Genomic DNA, 22,883 nt, shown 5'->3' with positions numbered 1-22,883 from the left:
TCCCGAAAATACATATATATATATATATATATATATATATATATATATATATATATAATTTATCATTATTTATTGTAATTATAATTATTTATATATAAAATATATCATTATATATAATTTATTATAATTATAATTATTTGGTACTGTTAAGTTAAGTTAAGTTAAGTTCAGTTCAGTTCAGTTCAGTAGTATTCAGTTCAGTTCAGTTCTATTCAGTTAATTTAATTTCAGTTAAGTTAATTTAATTTAATTTCAGTCAAAAAGAACAGGGCCTAAGAGATGGAGAGAGGCTCTCTGTTTATAGAGAGGATGACGATGCTCTTAGTAATTTGAGGAGCCACTAAAAGACTGTTGGAGCTGAATTTTTCATTCTAACTTTTCAAATTTTAACTTAAGAGTCAACTTAAAAGGTTGTTGGAGATGCTCTTAGTTAGTGATTTTCTGTTTGACTTTTACATCTAAAAAACAGCCTTTTACAAAAGCATGGAATCTTTACTTTTTAAAAAAATCAATTTTTTCCAATAGCAAACAGCAACAACAAACCGTAGATAAAACAAACGGACTCTTATTGTGAAACAGATGGAGCATGTTCTACAACTTTTGCTACTTCATAGTTTGAAGGATAAAAAATGAAATTAACCAAAAAGGACTAGAAAATAAATTTGTAGATACAAATTTTTATTCTAGATACTACTTTATGAGACGCTAGACATGCCTCATCTAGTGCGTGTCTTACACGCGCCAAATATATAGACTTTGTATACCTCAACTTCTCACATGTTTGTGTCTTTTTTTTTTTAAATGTATGATATAAAGTTTGTTACTAATTTTATTAACAAACCCAAATAAGTTACAAGGTCCTTAGTGACTGGTTACTCCTAAGTGCTAGAAAGTAATAAAAAATTTGTTTCTATTAGAGATTCTCTAATACACTTTTATTCTAGTATAGTTATAAAAAAAAAAAAGTTAATTGTCGTTTGTGTTTTAAAAAAGTTTACATTATGAACTTACCTAAAATGACTTGTTTAATATATGAAATGTACATTCTTAAAGTAATCTATGAATCCTCTAAACTTACTTAATACGTACGCATTCAAGTTTTTAAAAGTATTTTCTTACTCTTTTCAAAAATATATATATTTTTTCTTACTACGTCACATGAATTTTTTTTTTAACCAAAGAATGAATGAATAAATTAATGAGCCAGCTGTTGGCAAGTGTTTAACAAATCGATAGTAACAAAACTCGGAATTGAATGAAATAATGTAGGACGAGTGTTTGAACGGGATGCTCTAGCAATAGCATGAGCCAACCCGTTAGCTTGCCGTCTGATCCACTTAACAGAGTAAGTGTCGTCTTGAGATAGTATGTTGCGGCATTGTAAGATGTAATAGCCAAACTCGGAGTCATCCGTCGTACGATTCGAATATGACCGCCTTTAGATTCATTTATATGCTCCACCTCATTGCTGCTAATATAGCAGCAGCCTCACATTCCTTAATTGGCGAGTTGCATTGTATCTTCTCGTTTCTTCCCAGCAACCATCTCCCGCCTGAGTCCCGGACAGCCGCGCCAATTCCAGCGGCGTTTGAATCGTCGAACTTGGCAGCGTCGACGCAGCACGATAGTCTTCTCGGGCTCGGTTTGTACCATATCAGACACTCTTTGCGGACGGTAGGCGTTCTGGTACTGGTGCGCCTAATTGCTTGAGCTTTCTTCCAATCGCTTCGCACGCCACATGATTTTAAAAAAATTAATAAGTCACTTTAAATAATTACAAAGAATAAATAGGATATTTTAAAAATATGAAGGGATAATTGACTTTTCTCATAAATATAGATGGGTAGAGATGTATCAAGCCTAATCTGATACGAATATTTAATAATAAAATTCATTAGGCTAATAAAAAATTATATTCAAAAAAGTAATCTTTCTTTAAATTATTGGATTAAAAGATTATAATTTTTTTTCCTAATTTTGACGGTGAATTACTGAATAATTAAAGAAATATTTTTTATTGATAAAAGCAATCAATGTAATTTGGTCAGTATTGACCAAATGAAATCCCTGTTAGATTTAGACAAAAAAAATAAAATAAAAAATAACATAGTTAATCCTTTTGTTTTTTCATTTTTGATTCAGATTTTTTATTTGAATATATTAAGTCTTAGTAGCGGTTTCTTGTTAAAAAAAAATAGCAAAGAAAGGTATGTCCGAGTACACTCTTGTGGGGGGACCTCTCCCCGGACCCTCGCTTAAGCGGGGACGCGTAGTGCATCGGGCCTCCATTTATTAAGTCTTTGATCATTTATTTTTTATCTCATTAAGCCCTTTATGACCAAATTAGTAAGTTATGAACATTTAATTCTATTAAAAATACGTTATTAAATTTATCTGTATTTGAAATTATTAAAAAAAAAATTACAGTTTCAATTAAGGTTTTTACAGCTTTCCTACATCTACATTACACATTCAAAACTGCATTCAAACAGTAAAAAAAATATAAATTTTGATTGCATGTGCAGTGAATTTCAGTCTGTTAATCGAATTTTATGTTCAAAATTACTTTTTTTTTGTCATAAAGGGGTTAATGAGACCAAAAATAAATGACCAGTGGGCTTAATGTATCCAAATAAAAGATCAAGAGCTTAATAAACCAAAAAATGAAAGATCAGAGGCTTAATGATGCTTTTTGCCTTAGATTTAAGTTTATTAAAATCCTACAGTGAAAATTAAAAGCATCATAAGGTATGGATTCACGCCTTCCAAATTTAATGGTGATTGATCAAATTCACTTGGTTAGTCAGTGACTAGGTGAAAACCACCAGTAATTCGATACCATAATTAACACATCAAACCTTAATTTTAGTTATCTTTTTCAGCTTTCTTGCTCTTCTTCACTTGCTCATTAAAATGTGTGGAAAAATTCCTACTTCTCCACTCTCTCGTAAAAGAGGGGTCGAAATTCATTTTAAATCAAATTTAGCCCCCCTAGCTCCGAGAAATTATAGTGGACATTCCAACAAAAATGGTGGATCTTGAAATTGTACTCATTATCAATTAAAAAAAACATTTAATTTAGGCTAAACTTATAATTAAGTTTTAAATTTTTATAGTTTTAAGAATTGAGCTCTTTTTATTCAAAAAAAAAAATTGAGCTCTTCCTCTTTTTCTTTTTTTTTTTTTGTTGAGTTTTAGCTTTTACACACATTAAGCTTATCACTAACGGTTCCGTTAAATAAACCCTTAATAAAGAACTAAATGCTTGTGGACGTTAAAGATGAGGGGTTTGATATCACATCAAATAAGAAGTTAAAAGAAGATGGACACATGGACCAATGAAAAGTCTTATGTATAAAGCATACTATGTCTCAGTTACATAACTGGATTCTAAACTTACACTTCTTTCTAATCCCTAGAAAGCGTTGTAACGTATAGAAATAGGAGATAAGTGCAATTTTTTTTTTATAGATATGTAGTCAATCAAGCATTGTCACTTGATGATCTATACAAGGGTAAGTACCCTACACTCGTTTCTATAAATAATCATTCTCAAAGAAGCATAATGTACATATTCATTATTATTTCACTTTGCTTTTTAAGTCACTCTTACTCTTAGTAACATCACTGACTTAAGAATCGGAAAAGAGACGTCGTATACCAGTCCTCCTCTAACAGTTTGTTGATTCTATCCCAGGTGGATTAGATCTAGTCTACTCATCTTACCTTATATTATTGAGAGACGTCAGGGTCTAATCAATAAAAACTATAAAAAAATTGAGGGCAATTTTTTTTTTTTTTTGAAATTCCACCTTTTGAGTTGAAAGACTCACTGATTTCTCCTTAGTTTCGCTACTAGGTATTATCCTATGGCAAAAAAAAAAAGGAACATTATGATGTCCCTCATTATCCCAATTTTGGTGGATAAATTATATCCATTGCCACTGAACTTTACTCATTTTCACGGTATGGTAACTAAAGTATGTATGTTAACATATTCAACAATTTGAAATGGTCCTTTCATTTACATCCCAGCTTGCCTTTGTCCCCTAGATTGAGAGGCTTCAGTATTTCGGAGAAAAAGAACTCCTTGGAAATATTGCCTTCATTTCCTGCTTGTAAGAAACTATTCTTAAGGGAGATTGTTCCCTTTTTTTCCTCTAATAAATCCAATTTCTGATGCATTTGTCCTTCGTTGTCAACTTCTAAATAAAAAGTTTCCCTTGGACTGACCGTCCCAATTTCTACTAAAATACAAGCTTCGACCCCATATAAAAACGCCATAAAAATATACAAAACAGAAAGTTAATTTGTTTTAAAGATTTAGAATCACGAATTAGACTTTTATTTTTTAAGCTTTGATTTTTTAGACAGATTCTAATTTATATCACTTTAAACAAGTTCAAATGACAAATGAATCACTGGAAGCAAATTCAGAGGGCCAATATGTCACTTTAAACAAATTTAGATGGCCAATAACTTATTTTAACGGAACCAATAAGTTCAAGGGGTCAATCAATCTTTTTAGTCTTTGTTCTTTATTACCGAACTGAACTGAATTGAATTATACTGAAACTGAAATAATAATATAATCCTTTAAAAATAGCAATAATCAAAATAAAAATTTGATAAAATTAATAATGGTTCTAATAATAGTGATAATAATAACAATGCAAAAAAAATAATTATAAAAAATAAGTAAGGGTAAATTCCAAAAAAACCACTGTGGTTTGGCCGATTTCCAAAAAAAAACCCTGTGGTTTGTTTTTACCAAAAAAAAGGAGCGTGGTTTACGCAGTTACCCGAAAAACGGAAAATGGGTTAACAGTGTTAAAAATGAGGGGTAAAATTGGAAATTCCGAATTTTTTTAATTTTTTTAATTTTCTCTTTTTTCTTTTTTTCTTCTTCTTCTTCCTTCCTTCCTTCCTTCCTTCCTTCCTTCCTTCCTTCCTTCTTCTTCTTCTTCTTCTTCTTCTTCTTCTTCTTCTTCTTCTTCTTCTCTCTCTTCTCCTTCCTCTTTTTCTTCTTTTTTTTAATCGGAAATCTCAGATTTCCGATTTTGGAAATCTGAAATTTCCAGATTTCTGGAACTCCAGAAATCTGGAAATTCCAGATTTCCAAAATCGGAAATCTGGGAATTTCCAGATTCGTGGCTTCTACTTGTTTGTTCTAACTGATTTTGGCTCACTTGTGAAACTTCGCCTCTCGTCATAGATTGGGTTAGTTGCTTTTGAATTTCGAATTAGTTGGGCGGAGTTGGCGGGGCGGTGGAGGAGGAGGGGGAGGAGATGACCTGTAGAATTGTGAAGATTGAATGTAGAAGAAGAAGAGGACATGGAAGGAGAATCGGGGGAGGATTAAATTATGAAGATTAGAAGAATCAGTGGGTGGAATTTTAACGAGGAAGATTTATCGTTCATATGTTTGCGTTTAATATGTTTGTCGTTCATAGAAAGAATTACATGATCAAACAATGGCGGAAGCGGACCAAACGGTGGTAATGGAGGAAACGACGGATATCTGGGAATTTCCGAAGAAATCTGGAAATTTTCCAGATTTCTGGAATTCCAGATTTCGGAAATTTCCAGGGGTATCGGAAATTTAAAAAAAAAATAGAAGAAAAAAAAGAAGGAGGAGGAAGAAGGAAAGAAGAAGAAGAAGAAGAAGAAGAAGAAGGAGGAAGGAAGGAAGGAAGAAGAAGAAGAAGAAGAAGAAGAAGAAGAAGAAGAAGAAGAAGAAGAAGAAGAAGAAGAAGAAGGAAAGAAAAAAATAAAAAAAATCGTTTTTCCAAATTTACTCTTCGCCACGTCAGCATTTTTAACGCCGTTAACCGATTTTCCGTTTTTCGGGGTAACGGCGTAAACACGCTCTTTTTTTTGGTAAAAACAAACCACAGGGGTTTTTTTGGAAATCGGCCAAACCATAAGGGTTTTTTTTGGAATTTATCCAATAAGTAATGATAACTTACTGAACTATTAAGCCTCATTTCTTTGATTGAACTTACAAAGGTACAAGAGTATAAATACAAGACTAGTTGAAGTCCTAATCTAACTATACAATAAATAAGATTAAAATAGATAACTGTCTTAATCCAATAGAGAAAGGATAATCAAGGAGAGTTAAATAAGAAGATAATTAGGAGGTAGTAATTAAATTATCAAGTAGATAATTAATTAGATAATCAGCGAAGGATAATTATTAGGGATGGCAACGGGTACTCTACTCGCGGGTACCCGGCACTACTCGATCCTAATGGGACTCCTCGTACCCTGTATAAAAAGGTATGGGATGGGTATGGGATCAAAATCATTACCGTTAGGGTAATGGGACGGGTATGGGAAGACCTCCCAAAGTACCCGGTATCCGTCTTAAATTTTTTATATATTAAAAAATATTATTGTGTTTTGGATGTAAGATGTGAGATTTGAATACTAAACTTTTGTTCTTTAACCATTAAGTGATACCACTAAACTATTTTATTTTTATTGATTAAGGTTCAATTTGTTCAATTTTTAAATCGATGATTTATTAAATTTATACTTCGTTAAATTTGTAATATTTTTTATTTTATTTATTGATTCTTAACAGGTAAAGGTACCCGCGAATTAAATGGGAAGGGTATGGGATGCAAAACATATACCTGTTAGGGTAATGGAAAGAGTACGGGTAATTAAAAAATAAAAGAATAAAGGTTTGAGATTGGCACTACCTACGGGTACCCTACACATTGCCATCCCTAATAATTATCACTACAATTAATATCAAAAATTCGTTTTGAAGCTACTTTGAACTTTAAATACAATTTTGACCATTAATTCTTTAGTACCTTCCTTATAGATTCCATTCTCATTCCCATTCTTGTTCCATATCCATCACATTTATTTTTGGCAAAAAAAACATCTGATCTTTCATTTTTGATTCATTAAACCCTTAATTTTTTATTTAGATACATTAAGCCCCTGATCATTTATGTTTGGTCTCATTAAACCCTTTCTGATCAAAAAAAGTAAATTTAAACATAAAATCTAATTAACATACTGTTATTCATTGTATCTGCATTCGAAATTTGTAATTTTTCACTGTTTGAAACCAGTTTTGGATGTGTAATGTGATTGTAGGAAAACTGTAAAAACCTTAATTCAAACGGTAAAAAATATTTTTTTAATAATTTAAAAATGAAGTTAATAACGTATTTTTAACAGAATTAGATGTCCATAACGTGCTAATTTGTTAGTAAAAGGCTTAATGAGACAAAAAAAATAAATGATCAGAAACTTAATATATCCAAATAAAAAATTAAAGGCTTAATGAACCAAAAAATGAAACATCAAAGCCTAATGGTGTTTTTGCCTTTTATTTTTTGAAACCTCATTCTCATTCTGAACCTTTTTATACAACATCCGAATAGATTAAGATTAGATAGCACCAAATACTCGTAAAACATGTAACATAAGGCATCAAAGTCGTGAATGCCTATAAAAAAACTTTAAACGAAGTGACAAAAGAGAACAAAGAAAAAACTTCAAAAGAAGCATAAAGCAATTGGCTACCAAAATTATAGTAGGTTGCCGACACGTTGCTTCAAAGAAAACTTGAAGGCAGGTATATTATCAGACAACATCCAAAAACAACTAGCTGGGAAACAAGAGCTGTTCCCCAAGTCAATTAAATAGTTACATGAACCTACAGACTTTACCTGTCTGATCCGGCAAATATCCACTTTTATTGCGAAGGATTAAAGAATTTCTTAATATCAAGATAGGGTTGATTTAAGCTAATTAATCACTTAGTAAGCTCCACAGGACAATAAACCAGACACAGAAAAACCAAAGACTTTATGAAAAATGATCAACATGCAATCACATTCTATTCAGAGCTCAGCTTAACTGCTTTTAATGGAAAAACTAAACAGGGCTTATGATATTGTTACAAGGAACTATAGACTCCAAGTCATGTTGCAAACCAATAACAGGTGTAATCAACCTTCTTCCTAAAGCATTAATATTTTCTTAAGTTTATGATAGAGACAATAGAGCTGCTTACGGGGATTCGTTTTAACAATGTTTCGATAGCACTATAGATTGTAGTTAGATGAGAAGGGCCAATGCATGAACCATTCAAGCTCGACAACCACTAATGGGTATTGTCATCTCCTTTGTCTTCCAAGGAGTCCGTTGCAGGTTTCTTTGGAGGGCTTGATTCTGCTGTGGATGCATTCGTCAACACTCGCTTGACCCCCCTTCCCACAACACCCAGATGAGTGACTGCCGCCCCATTTGTGTGAGCAGTGGAAACAGTAGGAGAGTCAAAACCGCCATTGCTGGTAGCAGTACCCATCCGTGAAGATTCTATGACAGTAGAAGATGCAGTTTTCTCACCAGCTATTACCTTGGCAGCTGCCATTCCCAAAATTTCAGAGAGAATTGATTTTGGATTCACTGAAAGCTGTTGAAGATCTTCAAGCTGCAAATCCAAATATTCAAAATATAGTCAGAACAGCTGTAATGAATATTTCTAACATCTAACACAATGTCAATATGCTTTACTTGCCTTCTTCTCCAGATCCCCAGCCAGGTCGGTAAGTGTTTCAATCTCTGCTTCTTTATCTGTGACAGATTTACAACTCTGCAACTCACTGGATGACTGCTGGACACCCTCATCAACTTCAGTAACTGCTGATGATTCTGAGGAATTCTTTACTTCATTCATAAGACGCTGAAGCCTTAATTTGCAAGTAGATATAGCTCTCTCACAGTATGGGATTGCTTCCTGAGGTTTAGAGCCAATTTCCAAACATAGACAAATTCGAAAAGTTCTGAATTAGTCAAGAATCAACTAACAGACTGGACATGATGACAACTTGAAGTAACAACTGAACCAGAAAACATATCAATGGAAAGATCTGAGAACAGACCAAGTAGATAACAAACTGACAATTGATGGGTGATACTTATCATCCAGAGGATTAAACCTTAAAAAGGATACAATTCAGCTATATGTCTACTGTCTGGTTCGACAAGCCGTTCCAAAATGCCAAGTGCTTTGAGGTAGTCACTGAGAGATGTTTCAATATCCTCTGTAATGTAAATAACAAAAAATACCAAACACTTATAAATAATAAGAGGCTTTCAGAAAGGAATTCAACTTTACAAGTCTCAGCTTATATACCTCTTTCCAGAGCAACTTCAGCTAATGCTGATAGTACATCCACTTTATCCATTGTGTCGTCAGAGTGTTTTTCAGCAATTGCCCTGGCAACATCTAGCATTTTCCATGCCAAATCAAGGTCAGACTCATCTTCATCTGCTTCTGGCAGGTCTTCATCATCACTCTCTTCATCATCTGCTTCATGATCTTTTGCACCAGAAGCTGTAAGAGAATAAAAATTTCACAACGTGAGATAGCAAACAATACTGTATTTAAGCTGTAAGAGAATAGAAATTTCACAACGTGAGATAGCAAACAATACTGTATTTAAGAACCCATGACGGTAATGCACTTAAAATGTCATGTCTCCAAAACTCTCTGAATTAGTCTTGTATTCATATCATAACAGTATTTTAACGGTCACATGCTCACATAGTTGGAAGTACCAAAAAAAGAATTTTGAGGAAACTTAACAAGGAACCTAAAATGAAAAACAACTGTGTGTTCTACCTTCTATACTTACATGCATGCGTATTAGATGGGTAAAAGAAGTGAACAGAAGTAGTTGTGTTCATTTTATGAAGCATGAATATGTAGGAGATGAGAACTTGTAAAATCATTGCACTAGGAACTCTAGAAACAAACATAGAGATGCTAAGACTCCTTTTATGTTGTCCACTACAAGTCAGATGAGTTTTTTCAGTCTCCTAGACCAGCTGAGATCTTTCCTCTGATCGGATTGATCTCAATGATCCCAATTCCATATATTCATTACTCTACTTTGAGAAGAGAAGCTTGCCTTCCAAAAGGGAAAATAGAAGGGAATGCAATTTTTTAAATCCACATTCATTGTTCTTGACCACAAATCAAATGAAAAAAATCATATAGCAACGTTGCAAGTTAACATTAATCTAAGACAGAAACTATAAATAAGTAGTCTCTCCAAGTGGAGAGCGCAAACATGAAGCATCACAAAAACAGATATGGCATTTTAAATATCACAGTATAACGAAGAAACAGATGATAATGAATTCCAATATATATTCATCGTTTAACATAAAAGTTTGCTAATCAGCCTTCATCAATAAGCATGAGCACAAAAGCAATGTGCAATGGAAAGCTATTGGCATATTAGAGGGCAACAAAACACTAACCAACATCTGCTGCTCCTTCCTGACACTTAGAATCAGGCTTCCCATTCACTTCAGCATCACTTGAAACAGAAGCAGATGAAGATTCTGCATTTGTTACATTTTTGACAGATTCATCTTTATCAGAATCTTGTTTAGAGGCACTGCCCTTCTTGGGCACTGTACCCAATGGATCAGCCTCTTCTTGAGCTTTGTACAAGAGTGCACGTCCATATTGGTAGTAAGCATTCAAGCATTCCGGTGAAAGTTCACCATATTTTGAAGCCCTGCCATCACAAAAATTCATAAAGTATTCACAGCACAGGGGGCAAGAAAGCACCTTCGTTTTAAAAAGATGAGAGATGCAGAATACACTTCAAGCAGTATCATCACATTCTTGAATTCAAGATGGTAATTCTAAAGTTCGCCAAATCATGCCTGTGACTATAGAATCTCAAACAACCTTGATTCTAAGCACATCATAGTTAGGAGATAATACAGCATAAAAAATTGTCGCACACAAGTAACATGATCCATTGATTTTTCAGTTATAGGACCAGAAGGGGTTCGCGTAGTTGGTACATCTGCAAATGAGCTGTAGCCCAGCAAAACTCGGCTCAAAAACTCATGAGAAGGATAAGTTAGAGTTTATGAATAAGCTCGATTATAATGTTTATGAACATGCTCGTGACCAAACATGGTTTGATTGTTTTTTTTTTTATATATAGTAATAGAATTTCTATAAAAAGAGAAATGTAAAACAACGTAGTTTTATAAGTTTCGATTGTGTTGAAGAAATTTCAAATCAATATACTTAATGAACATAACATAAATGAGTAGTTCATGAGCGAAGTTCATGAACATAACTAACTAGCTTGTCAAGTTTTTTTTTATGAACCTAGCATTAGCTGGCCAAAACTACTCGCTTGGCTACATCCCTACAGATCAGAGACAGGTTCAACATCCAGACTACTCTAGCTAATATTCCATTAAGCTTTGCACATTTGTGACGCAATTCCCCAATTTGAGCACTTTATTTTCTTCTGGATCCTTCTGGCATGAATTGAAGGCTTTGCTCTATTTAAACCCTGGAGCTTACAAACGCAGGCAGCATCAATAACATTTTTCTAGGGTTTATAAGGAGAGGAGAACAGAGTTTGGCGAAAGCAGTATTTGGAAAGAAATAAATTGTATGAAATGAAAATGAGTAAACACAAAATTTACGAAACCCTAGCTCTTAATGGAGAACCGTTTTAAATAAGAATAAGAAAGAAACAAGCATAAACCCAAATTCACTGATTCTATTTCTTCAAGATTTCCAGGGAAATTGAAATAAAGGAAAGATAAGAAATGCATTGAATTTAAAACCCTAACCTGATTTCCAAAGCGCGGCTGAAGCACTCGACAGCTTCACTATAATCACTTTCCTTGAGGGCTGTGGCTCCTTTTTCAGTAAACTCAGCTGCAAGCTCCAAAGTTTTCTCTCGATCGACATCGGAAGTGGGAGCCGAAGATTCCCCGTTGTTGGTTATGTTATTGCAAGTGGACTCGGTGCCTCCGAGGCCAATCGATACGATAGTAGCCTCGGTGGAGGTTTGAGTTTCCAGACTGCTTGAGGGCACAATGGTGGTGTTTTCGACCATTGTCACTGCTGAAGATTCCGATATCACAGCTTCTTCTTCCGCCATTGCTTCGCTGTTGATTTTGCCAAATGAAAATGAAAACTCGTAAGAGGGAAAACGGTCTATTTAGCGCTTCAAAACCCTTATTTTATGGCGGAAAATTTTGGATAAAACGAGGGAAAAATGTAAATTCCTTAAACGACATCGTCCTCATCCGGCCTAAAATGGAGTAAATTGGTCACCAAAACTTGGGGCATGTTTCACTGAATTTCATTTTATTTTAAAACTTATTAAATTTTTCTCTTTATTTAATAAAGTTAGAAAGGAAAAAAAAGGTGACCTATTAGACACAAGTAACATAAAATCTAGTCCATTTTTTCAATCAAATCTAGTCCATTTTCTTATTAAAGTGCTTTTGGATTGATAGAGAACTTTTTATTCTACATCTGTATGAATAAATATTATTATATTTCAACTCCTTCCTGACACCTTCTAGAGAAAATCCTAAATTGGATCTTAAATTGACGGGTTAGTATTGTTGGATATGTAATTATCTTGTTTATAAAATATATTATTTGATTGATATGTAATTATCATATTAGCATAATTATAGGACTTGATTATAGGCATAATTATAAGGCTTGATTTTGTAAACTCTTTAATATTTATACTCTCCTTGATCAATAGAAATCTTTAAGAGTTCAATCTCTATTAATTACATATCTAACAAATATGAGTTTATCCATACGATTATGCACTTTTCGAATATGAATCTATTTTCTAACAGATCATGACTCTCGTGTTTTGGTGGATCTCCATGGAGCAAACAAACATTAAAAACATAATAAATTTATTATTTACTTAACTCAATTAGTTAACACTATTGGCAATTACATCACAAAGAATATCAGGAATACTAAAAGAACTAAAAATGCTAACATTGGAAAGGGTCTGCCTAGCCAGCACATAGGTAGCCTCATTCACTAAACGCGGGGTGAAAGAGAACTTGAAATCCAATTACTTCTCAACAGTTGTCGACTATCGTCGATTAACCCTCCAAAACTCTAAGATGTCAGAGCTATTAGCAGCAATACCATCATAAACCATGTTTGCATCCATCTCGAAGATTACCTTCAGGAAATCCATCTCCAATACCCAAAGTATGTTATTTCTCAAAGTTAATGCCTCAGTTAATCCCATCCACAACTTCGCTTCTACAGGCTAAAGCCGACCTTCCACATCTCGAACCACATCCCCTATTCCATTTTCCCACTGGCTTGGAAGATGGCGGCGTCGAGATTGCACTTGACGCACCCTATTGTTGGTATGCCTACCGACTGAGTCTGCCCCAACTTCTTCGAATTGCAAACATTCCATGCTTGATAGAATGAGTTCGTTAAAAGCATGCAATTAGTTGCTTCCCATACTTTATTCATTATAGAGTTTGTTGTTGCATCGCTACCAAATTATATAAAGAATTGTAGTTGCTTTTTCCACATAATCTATACTAGTTGATATGCAAATTGATAAGAACCAATCTACCGCATATTCATAATTGTTGCCTAGTAATTCAAACTGACAGCCATCGAGCAATAATTGGCAAACATGTTCCATTCATATTCGATGTTTGTGTCGCAAATCAAATAGTTAATAGGGACCGAAATGTGTTTAAATGCAAGTCTGATACGAAGCTATAAATAGTGGGAGCATAACTTCCAAAGAAATAACTTGATTTTTGGGGGTAAATGTAAGTTACATAGAGCAGTCCAGCCATTAATTGGGAATTGAGCATAGTTCCATATTAAGATATCATAAGTAAGACTATAAGGGATAATAACCTCATAGATCTTGGTAACTTCATCACGAGCAATGCAAGCCCCTATCCAATATTCTTGTATTAGGCACCTAAAAATCAGCCACCCTCGTTTCCTCCATTCTTTGGCTACAGACAAAACTTAATTGAAAGTTTGCATTACTTTTGAGCCACGAGTAAAAATGAACAAACCTTCCCTTGCCGATCCTCCATCTCAACCCAAGCTTAATAACGTCAATGGAACTCCAGACACTTCTCCAAATAACACAGAAATTATTGTCCAATTTGGGAAGAAGGAAAGCATCGTGTGGAAAATACTTCCCTTTGTAAATATGACTAGCTATAATGAGGACTAAACTTTCATCTTTGTTTCCATAGCAGCGAAATATTGAAGGCATTAAGATCACGAAAGCCTAGCCCTTCTTGATCCTTTCATTGCTCAGTTTAGACCAACCAACCAATGTATCTTACGGCTACCATCATTTTTTGAACCCCACTAAAAGGAGTTCATCATTTTCTACAAGTTATCGTAGATATAAATAGGCAACAAAATGTGCTCGTGCAAAAAGTTGGTAAAGCTTTAATACACACATTTTTACCGACACTTGAGAGAAAACGGAATCCCAACCACTGAATCACTTCCTTAGTATTTTAAAGAGAAAATAAAAGATAGTACGCTTTACCAATGAGCAAATGAAGTCCGAGATATCTCCATATATCAAGAGAAAATTAAACATTCAAGAGAGAACTGACATTTACATTGAGGTCCTATTTCACATTAGAATTAAAGAAAATTCTCAACTTGTTCAGATTGATCACTTGCCCGGAGGCAGCCTCATAAGCAATTAGAATATTAGAAATAATTTTAGCTTCATCTGTAGTGGCATCAAAAAATAGGAAAATATTATCTACAGAGAAAATATTAGAAACACTCAGGGCTCTCCTGCATACTCGACACTCATGGATGAGATTATCATCTTTAGGCTTATAAATTAGTTTCGAAAGGACCTCAACACACAGTATAAACAGATAAGGTGAAAGTGGGTCTTTTTTACTAAGACCTTTTGTAACCCCCTCACTTGGATCACATGATATCTCACACAATATCAGTTATAGACATGCTTTCAATTCTCAATCATATAAACTTTATATATTATACATAAGAGAACGCATTTACAATTTACAATACACGTTTAAGTCATTATCCTACATAGAGGATTTACAAAACAAAAGTATATCACAAGACTCCAAAATGCCTAGATGAGAATGGACTGACACTGATGGTGCGACCTTAAGCAAGAAGAACTCCACCTAACCTGTAAAATCTGTTGGCAAGGGGTGAGCTGCCTACTCAATAAACATAATACGCATATATGTATATACAAAAGTAATGTAAAGAGCACAAATCAAAATATATCATTAATACCAAGTTAGACTTTATTCACCTGTTTCACTTATTATAGTAATACTTATTTTAGAAAGGCCTTGCTGTACTTAGACAATATATATAAAATGGTCCTTGGGCCCAATCTGTATTCCGGCTCACTAAATTCGAAATACAATCATCTGTGCTACGGAGGAGTTACACTCACTCATGTACTCATATATCTCAACACATGTGCTTCCGGCTCACAATATTCGGATAGCACTCTCAACTTGGACCATTTCACATATCCATCTAAGCAAGCTCATATTCATTTATAATCCAACCATTATTCAGTTCCAGTATGTGCACAAGGCTTAACATGCCGTATTTACGCATAACACTACAACATACTCAATCATAACACTTTCTTATCAATCATGACGTATCATAAACACTCAAACATTATCCACATCATTCACATCAGATTCAACCACATCTCACACTCAACAAGTCACAAGGCACAATACATTCATACACATATATAAGCAATATGCTTACCGTCGCACTTGGTTCGATCTATTCAACACGATCGGGTGTGCGTTCAATTGCACCTTGCCCTCCTAATGTCACATAACATTGATCCAATTAGCCTTAACATAAACTTAATGAAAATATAAACTAAGGAATGCTATATGATTTACAAGACACTAATGCCACAAAGTTCATGCAATCTAATCCTTTTGTCTTAGATCATCACATGACCTACTTGCACACATTCTGCCATAACTCTCTCTATATAAATCCAAATGCCCTGATTCTTGAACCTACTGAAACTAGACATATATGGGTATAACATATCCAAAATTCATGTGAATATCACTTCTACACAATATATGGCATGCAAAATTATTCTGTCCTATTTCCTGCCAAGAAACAGACTATCCAGATTTGCATCTACCATAATTCACTCAACCTAGCTCACACTAAACACAATGGATTGCCAAATCCTTTTACATACATATACTTCAAGTAGTTAGGAACACTTTTGTATAAGAAACTTTCTCAAATTATGAATCTAAGGTCCTCAAAATGCTACATCAACATGGCTGCCTCACATGACATTCAATGTCGAGGCAGTCATGTTCCATCTAGGTTTTCTTCATCTATATATGGAATTAAAGTCCCATATTTTACAGAGGGTTTCATAACACATATAGAAACATATGTTATTCTTTATGTATCTTCAAATTCGAAGAATATCAATATGAAAAACATGCTCCAAAATGACTGAAAGCAGTACCCTAGATTTCTGTTTAGGGCACTTGATACATATCTTTCATTTGGACAGCCTATAACCACTTTAAACAACACCAAAACTCAACAAACTCCATCACAACTCATCCACAACAAATCCTATGATCATACCTAGGTATTTCAGCATCTCAAACTCATAGAAAACAAGCTAAAACAACATACTAACCTTCAACTCGTGTCTATCACCTAGTATGCTTCCTAACTTGACTTGTTTGACTCGAAAATGGAAGAAATTGGAAGAGTTTTATTTGGAGAGGTTTAGGGTATGAACAAGGAAGGTTTTGCTGAAGCTTTGGTCGAAATTGTGGCTGGAATAGATAAAGAATGAGTTGTGCACATCATTTGGCAAATGAAGAGGTGTATTTTGTCTTAATATTGGGGTGACACCTCGTGCTTGCTCACAAACCTCAAATTCAGCCCTCCTAAAGTGTAACTTAATCAATTTAGGACATATGAATTCATTCATTCATTCATTTAAGTCCTAACTCAATTAACCAATCGTTACATCTTAACGATACACTAATCGTCTACTAATCGCACGGTAATCGCATTATGCATATGAAACTTCTAATGACAATGCGATGAATCTAAAATGTATGTATTCAATCATGAAAACATATATGAATGTGGGAAGATGTATATGTTAGGGTTTTAAGGATGTTACAGTTCTTCCCCCCTTAAAGAATTTCGTCCCCGAAATTCACTTACCAGAAGCTTCAAATAGGTAAGGATATTGTGTCCTCATATTTTCTTCCACCTCCCAAGTTGCCTCATCAAGTGTTTGATTATGACTCCATCTCACCTTAACCATTGGAATTTCACGGTTTCTGAGTCGTTTCATTTCTCGTCCCAAAATCTCCAAAGGTTGCTCACGAATAGTCAAGTTTGTGTTCACTATTGCAATCTCAGGTTCAGGAATCATATGACTTGGGTCTGATCTATATCTTCTTAATACTGACACATGAAATACATCATGTATTAAAGACAATTCTGGTGGTAGAGCTAACCTATAAGCCAATGGTCCAACTCTCTCAATGATCTCATAAGGCCCGATGTATCTTGGATTCAACTTCCCTCTTCTACCAAAACGAACTATTCCTTTCCATGGGGATATTTTTAAAAACACTTTATCTCCAACTTTATATTCCATCTCCCTTCGGTGCTGATCCACATAAGCTTTCTGACGTTCCTGTGCAGCTTTTAAATACTTCTTTATGACATTGATCTTCTCAACCGTTTCCTGGACTAACTCAGGTCCTTCTAATTGCCTCATTCCTTCAACATCCCAACATATAGGGCTTCTACACGGTCTTCCATATAATGCCTCATAAGGTGCCATGCCTATACTCGAATGATAACCATTAATATAAGCAAACTCCATAAGAGGTAAATGTATATCCCACTCACCTTGGAAATTAAGAACACAAGCTCTCATCATATCCTCTAAGGTCTGAATAGTTCTTTCTGATTGTCCATCTGTCTGTGGATGAAAAGTTGTACTGAAATGCAATTTTGTTCCCAAGGAGTGTTGTAAACTGCCCCAAAATCTAGATATAAATCTAGGATCACGATCTGAAACAATAGATATAGGTACTCCATGCAATCTCACAATTTGTTCCATATAAAGTCTAGCCAATTTATCCATCGAGTCTGTCTGTTGAACCGGTAGAAAGTGAGCAGATTTCGTAAGTCTATCCACTATCACCCATATACTATCATGTCTATGCCTTGTTCTTGGTAATCCCATCACAAAATCCATAGTGATCCTCTCCCATTTCCACTCTGGTATGGTTAAAGGTTTTAGTTTTCCCACGGGAGCTTGATGTTCGGCTTTAACCTGTTGACATGTCAAACATTTGGAAACAAAATCAGATACATCTTTCTTCATTGTAGGCCACCAGTAAAAAGGTCTCAAATTTCTGTACATCTTTGTCATTCCTGGGTGCATAGCATAAGGAGAATTATGTGCTTCCTGTAGAATTTCTGATCTTAAATCTGCTACATCTGAAACACATAATCGACTACCTATCATCATAGTTCCATCATCTTCCACAGAAATATCAGGTCTTTTACCTTGTTGTACACGATCTCGCATTTTCTGTAAATAAGGATCATGCCATTGTGCTTCTTGGATCCTTTCTTTCAAATCTGGTTTTACCCGTAGTGTAGCCATCAAACCTGTTACTTCATTTACTTCTAACTGCACATCCATGGCTCGCATCTCTACTAGGGAATTTAAACTATAACTCATCATACTAGCCACAATATCAACACTCTTTCTACTCAAAGCATCTGCAACCATATTAGCTTTTCCTGGATGGTAATCTATTGTACAATCATAATCTTTTAATAGCTCAATCCATCTCCTTTGTCTTAGGTTCAACTCCTTTTGTGTAAAGATGTACTTCAAACTCTTGTGATCAGTGAGAATCTGAAATGTCTCCCCATATAGGTAATGTCTCCATACCTTCAATGCATGGATGACTGCTGCCAACTCTAAGTCGTGTGTGGGGTAATTCATCTCATGAAGTCTCAGTTGCCTAGAAGCATATGCAATGACTTTCCCATTTTGCATTAGAACACATCCCAAACCTTGTCCCGAGGCATCTGTATAAACAACAAAGCCACCACCTTCAGAAGGTAACACTAACACTGGTGCAGAAGTCAATCTCTTCTTTAGTTCCTCAAAGCTTTGGTGACATTTATCATTCCACTGGAATACAACGCCCTTTCTCAGCAATTTAGTTAATGGACCTGCAATCAGAGAAAACCCCTCTACAAATCTCCTGTAATAACCAGCTAACCCAAGAAAACTCCTAAGCTCTGTAACGTTCTTTGGTGGTTCCCATTCATCAATGGCTTTAATTTTGGAAGGGTCGGGTTGAACCCCTTCACCTGACACCACATGACCAAGGAATACAACTTCATCCATCCAAAATTCACATTTGCTCAGCTTTGCATACATCTGATTATCTCTCAAAATTCTCAAAATAATTCTCAAATGTTGTTCATGCTCACCCACAGTTCTTGAGTACACTAGGATATCATCAATGAACACCACAACAAACTTATCTAGATATGGCTGAAAAGTCTTGTTCATTAATGCCATGAAAGCTGCAGGAGCATTAGTCAAGCCAAAAGGCATCACAAGAAACTCAAAATGACCATACCTTGTGCGAAAAGCAGTTTTAGGTATGTCAGCTTCTGCAACTCTCAACTGCCAATAGCCCGATCTTAGATCAATCTTTGAAAAATGACGAGCTCCTCTAAGTTGATCTAGCAAATCATCAATCCGAGGCAATGGATACTTGTTTTTCACTGTCATTCTATTTAATTGTCTGTAATCGATACACAGACGCATACTACCATCTTTCTTCTTCACAAATAATACAGGTGCTCCCCCACGGTGAAGTACTAGGTCGTATAAACCCCTTCTCAAGTAGTTCTTCTATTTGTTTCTTCAATTCTTGTAATTCCATTGGAGCCATTCTATATGGAGCAATTGATATAGGAGATACTCCTGGCATGGTCTCAATAGGAAAATCAATCTCCCTATGAGGTGGTAATCCTGGTAGTTCATCGACGAATACATTTGAAAATCTCTCACCACTGGAATATTCTCCAATTTGCCTCCATCCTCCCTAGTATCCACAACATGAGCTAAATATGCCTCACATCCATTTCTAATCCATCTGATTGCTTGAATTGCAGATATTAAACAAGATGGCACAACCTTTCTCTCCCCAATAAATAACACAGTTGATTCTGAAGTAAAATGTAACACAACTTCCTTTGAACAACAATCAACTTTAGCTTCATATTTACACAGCCAATCCATTCCCAAAATAATATCAAATTCTCTAAACCCCATAACTACTAAATCTATAGGGAATTCACTTCCCCTCACTTTTATAGGACAATCTCTCAGAACCTGATTTACAATAACATTATTTTCCAACTGGCAGGATAACTCCCACATCATATCCTAATGGTTCTACCGTCCCATTTATTTTCAATATAAACTCAGGTGTTATGTATGAATGAGTGGATCCAGGGTCAATCAAAACAAAAGCTAAGGTATTAAGGATAGAAATTGTACCAGATATAACTTCTGGTGCTGTTTGAGCTTCACCCCTCGTCATATTGAAGGCTCTGTTTCGTGGTAAATTTTGTGTCTGTCCACCCATAGGAGCATCATGTCTACCCCCTCTACCTCCTCCTCGACCTCTGCCTCTGCCTCTATCCACTCCAGCTGCACCACCTCCTATATTAGACTGAGGTTGAACTCTCTCTCCTCTATCAACTAGTAAGGGACAATCATTACGATAATGGCCTATTTCTCCACACTCAAAACATGTACCCTTCTTAAATGAACCATAACACTCTCCTGTGTGAGATCGGCCACATCTACCACAAACCAGGGAAGGTCCCCAACACTCACCTCTGTGTACCTGTCCACATGTCTGACAAGCTGGAAAAGATGTTATCCTCGCTCCTCTTCTATACCCACTATTAAACCGACCACCTGAAAATCTGTTACTACCAACGGATGGAGCACTAATCAAAACATCTCCAAATCCGCCCCGTGATCTAGTCCCACCACGATGGATACTACTACTACCACCTCTAAATTGTGGAGAATAGCCTCTAGAAGAAACTGAGAATCCACCTCTCTTTGTTGGCCTGCTAGACTGGCCCTCTGTATCAAATCTAGCCCTTTTGGTTACAAAAAGTTGTTCTCTATCTTTCACAATTTCCTCAGCTCTGAGTGCAGATTCTACTAACAATCTAAAGCTAGTTTCATGTGCATGAATCCCAATTCTAACATCTGGGTGTAGACCATGTTCAAACCTACGACATTTTGCTTCTTCTGTAGCCACATTTGCAGGTGCATATTTGGCTAAAGTGTTAAACTTAAGCTCGTATTCAGCCACAGACATATCCTCCTGCATAAGGGTCAAAAACTCTGTTTGTTTCCTATCTTTGTATATAATTGGCATGTACTTATTAGTGAACAACTTCTTGAAAATATCCCATGTTATTTCAGTTCTAATTCTTGTCCTTTTTCTAGATCTCCACCATTCTAAAGCTTCATCAGTGAAAAGATTAGAAACATATTTGACCATTGAATCTAGTCGACATTCTGTGTTCTCAAGTACATCTTCAATCTTGGCCCACCATTTATCAGCTATATCAGGATCTGTACTACCCTCAAACTCTGTTGCGCCCATCTTTTTAAGCCTTTCAAATTTTTTATCAAAGACTGGCGCATCTCGACGAGCTTGAACACGTGGCTGAGGCTGACCTTGAGCCAAATAGATTCCCATCATTTCTTCAAACTGGTTGTAACCCTGTGGATAACCTGCATGTCCTGAAGCTCCTATATGTTCTGAGCCCCCAGACTCATGAACATGACCAACTGAACCATGACTAGACACATTACCGGATTGTCCATTCTCACCATCAGACTCCATAACCCTACATGAAACATGACCATGTTAACATGCTTTAGAATAAGAAAACATGATTATGTGGTCTTAACCTAGGAATCCAAAACAAGTCATACACAACCTAATCCCTAGGAAAGTAGACCCGCTCTGATACCACTAAATGTAACCCCCTCACTTGGATCACATGATATCTCACACAATATCAGTTATAGACATGCTTTCAATTCTCAATCATATAAACTTTACATATTATACATAAGAGAAAGCATTTACAATTTACAATACACGTTTAAGTCATTATCCTACATAGAGGATTTACAAAACAAAAGTATATCACAAGACTCCAAAATGCCTAGATGAGAATGGACTGACACTGATGGTGCGACCTTAAGCAAGAAGAACTCCACCTAACCTGTAAAATCTGTTGGCAAGGGGTGAGCTGCCTACTCAATAAACATAATACGCATATATGTATATACAAAAGTAATGTAAAGAGCACAAATCAAAATATATCATCAATACCAAGTTAGACTTTATTCACCTGTTTCACTTATTATAGTAATACTTATTTTAGAAAGGCCTTGCTGTACTTAGACAATATATATAAAATGGTCCTTGGGCCCAATCTGTATTCCGGCTCACTAAATTCGGAATACAATCATCTGTGCTACGGAGGAGTTACACTCACTCACGTACTCATATATCTCAACACATGTGCTTTCGGCTCACAATATTCGGATAGCACTCTCAACTTGGACCATTTCACATATCCATCTAAGCAAGCTCATATTCATTTATAATCCAACCATTATTCAGTTCCAGTATGTGCACAAGGCTTAACATGCCGTATTTACGCATAACACTGCAACATACTCAATCATAACACTTTCTTATCAATCATGACGTATCATAAACACTCAAACATTATCCACATCATTCACATCAGATTCAACCACATCTCACACTCAACAAGTCACAAGGCACAATACAGTCATACACATATATAAGCAATATGCTTACCGTCGCACTTGGTTCGATCT

The 22,883-nt window shown here is 35.3% G+C and overlaps 1 protein-coding gene across 1 annotated transcript; it reads right to left on the bottom strand.

Moving 5' to 3' along the window:
- Positions 1–7,808: 7,808 nt before the first annotated feature.
- On the bottom strand, positions 7,809–12,042 carry LOC136230116 (uncharacterized). Its single transcript, XM_066019054.1, has 6 exons — positions 11,653–12,042; positions 10,303–10,565; positions 9,170–9,370; positions 8,987–9,077; positions 8,552–8,816; positions 7,809–8,464 (listed from the first exon to the last, which is right to left on the bottom strand). The coding sequence occupies exons 1-6, from the start codon at positions 11,964–11,966 to the stop codon at positions 8,135–8,137; spliced, it is 1,464 nt and encodes a 487-aa protein (XP_065875126.1). The 5' UTR covers positions 11,967–12,042; the 3' UTR covers positions 7,809–8,134.
- Positions 12,043–22,883: the final 10,841 nt, after the last annotated feature.

Source organism: Euphorbia lathyris, chromosome 5, assembly GCF_963576675.1.
Source record: "Euphorbia lathyris chromosome 5, ddEupLath1.1, whole genome shotgun sequence".
NCBI classification, from domain to species: Eukaryota; Viridiplantae; Streptophyta; class Magnoliopsida; order Malpighiales; family Euphorbiaceae; genus Euphorbia; species Euphorbia lathyris.
This window is presented reverse-complemented; position numbering and strand designations above follow the sequence as displayed.

Coding starts and splice junctions, on each gene's coding strand:
- LOC136230116 (XM_066019054.1), bottom strand. CDS start 11,966: ATGGCGGAAGAAGAAGCTGTGATATCGGAATCTTCAGCAGTGACAATG. Junction 9,371..10,302: donor GGAAGGAGCAGCAGATGTTG/GTTAGTGTTTTG, acceptor ATTCTCTTACAG/CTTCTGGTGCAAAAGATCAT. Junction 8,465..8,551: donor CTGGGGATCTGGAGAAGAAG/GCAAGTAAAGCA, acceptor TTGGATTTGCAG/CTTGAAGATCTTCAACAGCT.